This window comes from Electrophorus electricus, chromosome 14 (genome assembly GCF_013358815.1).
Source record: "Electrophorus electricus isolate fEleEle1 chromosome 14, fEleEle1.pri, whole genome shotgun sequence".
Lineage (NCBI taxonomy): Eukaryota > Metazoa > Chordata > Actinopteri > Gymnotiformes > Gymnotidae > Electrophorus > Electrophorus electricus.
The window spans coordinates 2,025,257-2,032,500 of record NC_049548.1 but is presented as its reverse complement, the minus strand read 5'-3'; the positions used below and the strand labels follow the sequence as shown (position 1 = coordinate 2,032,500).

Genomic DNA, 7,244 nt, shown 5'->3' with positions numbered 1-7,244 from the left:
CACACACACACACACACACACACACGCACACACACACACACACACAAAAAGGCTTGGGGAAAGAATTGAGGGGCCATTACATTTACACTATAGTATTTTTTACATGAATATTACTAGCATATTATTTTACTATAATTGGTAGCAATGACACTAACATAACCCCGATTTTACGCCAGTCATCAGTAATCTCACTTTTCTTTTTTAAATTTGATTTTGCAATTGCTTTTATTTTTTAATTCTGAATTATTATTACAGTTTAAAGGTTTTTGCTGTTTGTTGTTTACCCCTTTGTTAGTTTATCATTCCCACAGACTATGTGCATTATCTCCAAATCCTGCAGCTTGAATTTTCATATACACGGTAATGTATGAAAAATCATGTTTATTATGCAAATAATTTTCAGACTTTAAAACAGCATTCATAAGAGCAAGCACAAAGTTAAGAATGGTGGATTGACACATTAGAGTATTCATTTGTATTAGTTATACATATCATTTAAGCGGCTCAATCGCGGTAAATGAAATTACAGTGTCTTCATGGCATGATACATGCAGTCCATTAAATAACCACTTAGACATGTATGTTCACAGTATGCATCAGTGACTACTCACACATATTTTTCACTTGTTTGTTTGCCATTATGCTGCTCAGGTTACAGATTTATTCTGTATATTATATTTGAATTGCAAATTTGTCTTTTTGAAATAGAAAATGATTTTTAAAAATTTTTGGGTCACTCAGAGCTATGAAATTTGTTGTAGCCATTATCGCCTTCACATTTGCTCAGTATGCAATCAGTAACCACTGTCACACTTACCTTGATTAATACTCATTGTTCACTTTATTTGGTACACCTGCCTCTAAGGTGCTTTTTGTAAGTGTACAATTACTGACTCACCGCAGCGGAGACACAGAGCAGCATAAGTGTTAAGCTGGTAGGAGTTTATCAGACCCAGCAGTGTTGCAGGGGGAGTCTGCACAACTGTGGTCCGCCATCCGAAAATATCCAGCCACGTGGTCCTGTTGTCAGAAAGTAACCAGTAATGAAAGGCTAAAGAAAACACACACTGTGCGTGGCAAAAGACAGACTGAAGTCAGCATCTGTGCAACTATTCGCTGTACCAGACAGGTGTACCTAGCTAATGTACTTTTGATAAAATGTTTACCAAGTATAAATTTCAGTCATTGCAGGATTTCTGGGCTTTTTGTGAAACACCTATCAATTGAATATGACTTGTCCTTTCTCTCTCTCACACACACACACACACACACACACACACACACACACACACACACATGCATATTGAACATGGGACAAGCAGTAAAAGTCCTACGCATTTATACTGACAAACATTCACAAATATGTTATAAAGTACAAATTTACAAATAAAAATGTGCCCTGCCATAAATCTGTGAAAGAGAGTCAGGAAGAGGACATTAAAATGAAACCCCCTCCAGAATCTCTTCCATGGTCTCGCCCAGCGTCATGTCCCCATCACTGCTAGACAGGCTCTTCCTGCTGCAGAACTCCACACCTGTGCACTGTACGAAGGACACCTCTGCTCCTGATTGGACGGTCACTTGCGTCAGCTGGCCATGCGTGGGGGCGTGGCTTCCGTCGTCATATGAATCGCTGTGGTCTGAGGGGTGATTTGGTCCCTTCTGTGAGTTCTTCCATAAGTATTTGGGGTGCATGCCAACAAAGTAGTTGTGGACCTCGAAGCGGTTTGCGAAGAGAAAGACTCGCCATCTGTTCTTTAGCTCAGCTTGGACCTGGAGACAAAGGAAATGCAGCATCACTTCTGAAAACAACTACGTCTCTCGAAGCAGCGTCTTTTGAATGGAACCAAAGTCCTATTACACTCAAGGATTTCGATTTTAAGGACTAGGCTCACCGAAGCAAATAAAGTGACCATGCATTATAACAAACAATACATTTTGCATTAGTGAGTTTCATGGTAAGATACTCTGCATCAGTTAGATAAAAAGAGAATAAACTTGTTCCATATGCTAAATTTAATGACTTACCTCTCCATTGGCAAAGCAGTACAGGACTGCAACCAGAAAGCCCTAGTGTAACACAACACTGTGGTTAGGCCAATCACTGGAAAGAAAGATCGTTTTGACGCACGGTCGAAGACAGAGCCGGTGTCGTCTGTTACCTGGAAAGAGCTCAGGGTTAGATTGATGAAGTTTCGCACATACAGGTGACTCCCCTCCACGGTCTCGTCCGTGATGATCATGAACACGACCTCGTGGATGCCGAGCAAAGGGATCAGCACCAGTGTGGCTCTGGCTAGACTGCGAGGACATCATCAAAGGGTGAAAAATCAGAACGGAATGTCTGTAAGTCTATCAGAGTCCAGCCATTGCTGCGCATACCCTACCTGTATCTGTAGTCCGTAAACTTTAATTGGTCGGCTTTTAACTTTGACAACAAGAGCTTAATGATTCTGAGAAATATGCAGAATACAACCTGAAAAACAAAGAAGCCATGGAGGATCAATGTTAAAGGTTCGGTGTGTCCTTTTACACCCATAAATAATCATCATAAAGGACATTTTCATTTACATTTTTCCAGCCCTGGAAGCATAATTAGGTTCTGTCCCAGCTCAGCTCTGCCCCTTTTCCTGAAGGCAACCGAGGAGCCATAACAAGAAACAGGCTAATTATTCAGTCTTGGTGCCATATTATGTATTACTCAGAAGTAATATGGACCTAAATTGCTTCACAACAGTAAAAGATTATCCAAATGTTATGCTGTATTCAGATGAGCTGTTACATGCATGAATGCACATAGCAAAGCTACACAGCAAGTTCCTTGTGCACATTGTGGTTAGCACTAATGCAATGCACCTCTTTTCTCTGTTTTTTGTATTGTGTACATGCGTCATGATGTGATGTGATTATATTAATGTGATGACAGTGATCAAGTAGTGCTGTGAGAAGCAGGAGACATAATACTCACTAAAACTGCGAGAGTAATGGGAGCTCTAATTATCCACCATATCCAGCTGTTGGTAATGAACCAGCAACTTTGGGCGGAAAAAGGATGAACAGTCACTAATTAAAAATACTGTTGCTATATGAAGCACAAGACCCTGAAACACTCCTACTGTTTACGCATGTCTGTATATATTAAAAAAATAATGAATATTTCTTACTTATATATCTGTATATAAGAAACTTACCCTTTATTTTCATATAGAACTTTAACAACTGTCCATGGTATCACAAACAAAAATGGAGTTCCTGAGTGAAAACAGTTACAGCATATAAATAATTTGAAGGGGAATATCAAAATCCCATCAACAAGAAATAAAGTATTAAGAAAAAAAATACCCTGAGGTTCTGATATACATTGTGCTCATACAGTGATAACCAATTACCATGAGCCGTTTGAGTTAGTATGGATCAAAGCCAGGCATACCCCATCCTACCAGCATGTATCTCTTCAGTAGACGCCGCTTGGTCAGTACAGCTGTGAAGAGCAGAGTGTGCAGAAATATCGCCTCCACCAGGAGCCAGAAGTAATTACACCCCACAAAATACTGCATGGATACCTTGGAGGCCTTACAGATCATTAATATCTGTGGGATAAAAACATTCCATTAATAATTTTTCTCAGCTGAATTTATTAACAGTTGTCTATTCCACATGCAGTACATTAACCAAACGGGTAAACTCATTCACAGAACATGGCTCTCTGTAGTACAATTAGGAGTACTGTAGTTCCATTTCAATATTTCTTAAACGATCTCAGTCATCAATAATAATGACAGCAAAACAAAAAAAATTGATGAAGTACTGTGGAGTCTGTGTAGCTGTTCCATCCAATTTCATCCTTGGGCACGTTGGAGTACATGATGTGTAATACGATTTCTTTGGTAATGACTGCAGTTGCTCTAAGCATGAAGGACACAAATAAGTTCATGTGGATGTAGTTCCTTGTGCAGTGAAGCTTCCTGAAAGTTTGAAATAAATATTATTAATCACGTTCTTTTTCTGCGGTCAATATGTGTAACATACTCTATAACTGTAATCAACGTAAAGAGCAAATCAGATCACTGGAGCCGGCAGGTCAGGAGAAGAATGGCAGTATTTCATCAACATGAACACGACTGTCACAGTGGAGTCTACTCAGAAACGTTATCATGCGATAAACGTAAATCTAATAAGGGAAATTGCCGCTGTAGACGGTGGACAGCAACGATGTGTCACAGGTGATCAGAAACATTTGCGAAGGAGCGTCCGCTTCATAACACTAAACAGAGACGGACGGAGTGCTGCACCTTGCAGAACCTCACTCACCTCAGCAGGCCCATGATCAGCATAGCCAAACAGAGGGAGGTCAACGACAGCGAGTAGCCAACGATGGAGAGGATCCTCAGCACTGTCTGGCGAAACACCTCGTCCTCCTGCATTACCAAACGTTCAAGCTGCCGCTTACTCCAAGCTGACATGGGGTGACACCCTGGCTTGATGTGTTAAACGCTCACCTCAGCTTTGAAAAAGTGAGCCATGTCTTTACACTCTGACTCATTTCGCCACACAGAGTTCCCCTCTCTCTTCCATGTCCCGTTTTCAGTGCATATCTTATACACCTTTCCAGGGAAACCTGAGTAGAACCGGCATGGAATTTCATATAAAACACAATTTATTTGACTCAGATATGCTTTTTAAAACTTATTTTTAGATAGTAATTTAATTATCCCTTCTGTATTCATTGTTCTCAGTGCTGACTTCTATTTTTTAGCTGAATGAAAAAGCTTCAAGATATCAACAAATCCCGATCAGGTTTTGAGGTCATTGCCTAGTCACATGACTGACCTTGACCCAAGAACCTTCTCTGAAGAACAGTCGTGACTCACTGCATAGTGACAACCATGTTCCTCAGCAACCACAAGGATAGGGCAAGAAAACAAATAGATGAACCTGCGTGGTCTGTGTGTGTGTGTGTGTGTGTGTGTGTGTGTGTGTGAGAGAGAGAGAGAGAGAGTGCATGTGCATGTGCATGTGTATGTGTGTGTGTGTGTGTGTGTGTGTGTTTACTTTGTATTTCTCGTGATAGTATGTCAGTTGTTACAGGGGAGCAGAAAGGATGTGCACCTTCATTGATCCAGGGCAAATATGGAGGACAGGGCACTGATACGATCCCAGGAGATGAATGTGGCCAGCAGGCGAACACGTCGGATGTACCATTGCAGTATATTCCTTTAGAGTATATACAAATGATTGCATTAATGAATGGAGTTCTATGGAGAATAAAAACACTTTTACTAGACGCACTCTTGATTATGGATGAAGTGTATGGGCTTTGGTGGTTTCTGTGTTTGTTTGACATACCAGTTACAGTATGGAGGGTGGCTTCCAAGGTTCTGGTGCAGTTTTCTCGATATTCTGCACGTTTATGTATCAAATCATGGAGCACTGAACCTGTCACCTTTTAAAAATAGTTCAAAAACAAACATTTGTTTCTTTATGGGTTTTTTGGCCTTTATGGATTATCTGAGTTACATATCCTGACGTCATGATTCAACTAACCAATAATTAACAAAAACTAATTGGTTTAGACTCTCCACATCTAATCACAAGATGGCAGTATTTAAAAGGAATTCCTCACACTACATAACACATGTAAGCAATGCATATTATTTCCACCATATATGTAACTTGTAATAGCATTTTTAAATAATACCTTATTTTAATAATTGCTCAGAATACTGAGTTTTGGACAAATTTGTAACAATATTCTGTATATTCTGCATATTCTGCATTCTGTATGAGCATGAGCAAGATTGGTCCAAATGTTTATTCAGATTTGATTTAGTCTAGTTATCATTTTACAACTAACAACTGCAAAAGGCACACATGACGTAAAGCACAGAGTGTGTGAGAAGCTGGAGAAGTGCAGGTGTTTGGGAGCTGAGAAGCTGTGATGTTAGGTACACTTGCTGCCACAACCTAGCAACCTTTCACTCGCACTATGATCATTTACCAAATATTTGCTAGACCGCATGTACAAAACATCTCTGCTCTTTTTTCCGTTTTTGAGGGGGATGGTTTTCTAAGTTGATGTCCTCTGCCTTGTATCTTTTATGACAACATACTTTTTATGTCCTTTATAGATACTTTAATGCATGCAACAATTTACAGAAATATATGAAATATTTTTAGCATTGTACAACAGTATTGCAGAATTATAGTCAAAGCATCTTACTCATTTTATAGTTTATATTTTACGTAACTCACCTAAAATGATCTTTTTTTTTTCTCTCAGTGATGCCTTTCTTCCTCCAAGCCCTCATAAAAATGATAAATGCGTGCGAAAGATAACGTTTAACATGTGCATAAAACCTGAAATATACCTGCACTAAACCCAGGCAAGGAACTTACATAAAACCCAACAGGTTTTATGATGACAGCATTTCCCAGCAACTGCGTAAAAGGTGAGTGAAACTCAGTTGAAAAGACACGCTCACCCTTGCGAGCTCTTTCGCACTGTCCTCGTAAAGCCGGTTTGAAAATAACCAGCAGGTGATCAAGACACATTGTCCTATCAAAGGAAAGGTTTTGGAAGAATACTCAGCAGCTCGACAAGCAGGATGTTGTGGGACACAGGGCGAGTGCTCACACTTACCCACGTGTTGTGAAGCAGTAGAAGGAGAGCAGAGAGCAACATGGTCCTCTGGTCGGGCAGCCTTGCCTTCGGACAGGATAGTCCTGTGGACATGGCTCGCCACACCCCTTCCCAAAAGGCTAACAGGGCACTGTCATGTCCCGCTACATCGCTGAGGCCCCCCGACTGCTCCCACTCCGGCCTGTCGGATGCTCCTGAGAAATCGTTCTGAAGGTTGCTGTCGGAGGTTCGCCAGCCTGTCAGGGCTTGACCCGGATAGTCTCCGTGCAAATGTTCTTAGGAGGAAGTATCGTGGACCGGCGGGGTGGATAGGTCGGAGGTCTTCAGGGCTCGGTGGACGGACGTGTGTCCTTGTAGTCTAGTCTCAGCAGGCACCCAGTCCTCAAATGAGAGCGTCTGCGCTGCTCCACTCAAGCTGCTCCCCTCAAGCTGCTCCCCTCCTGGCCCTCTCCAACCAATCAAGATAAGGCAAGAGGCCAACCTTCCTCTACTTACTTTCTAGTTGCTGGGAAATCAGACTGACAAAAAATGAAGCAAGCCTGGGTCCTGAACTCACAACTGACCCCAAGCCTACGTAGAAAATCTAAATCACTTTTTGACTGCA

The 7,244-nt window shown here is 41.1% G+C and overlaps 1 protein-coding gene across 1 annotated transcript; it reads right to left on the bottom strand.

Annotated features, from left to right (window-relative positions):
* Nucleotides 1-1,240: 1,240 nt before the first annotated feature.
* Nucleotides 1,241-6,722, bottom strand: LOC113570941 (glucagon-like peptide 2 receptor). Its single transcript, XM_026999662.2, has 13 exons — nt 6,641-6,722; nt 5,347-5,443; nt 5,110-5,214; nt 4,500-4,618; nt 4,312-4,418; nt 3,809-3,965; nt 3,431-3,590; nt 3,192-3,252; nt 2,969-3,035; nt 2,388-2,476; nt 2,163-2,301; nt 2,029-2,070; nt 1,241-1,773 (listed from the first exon to the last, which is right to left on the bottom strand). Exons 1-13 carry the CDS (start codon nt 6,680-6,682, stop codon nt 1,438-1,440), a joined length of 1,521 nt encoding a protein of 506 aa, XP_026855463.2. The 5' UTR covers nt 6,683-6,722; the 3' UTR covers nt 1,241-1,437.
* Nucleotides 6,723-7,244: the final 522 nt, after the last annotated feature.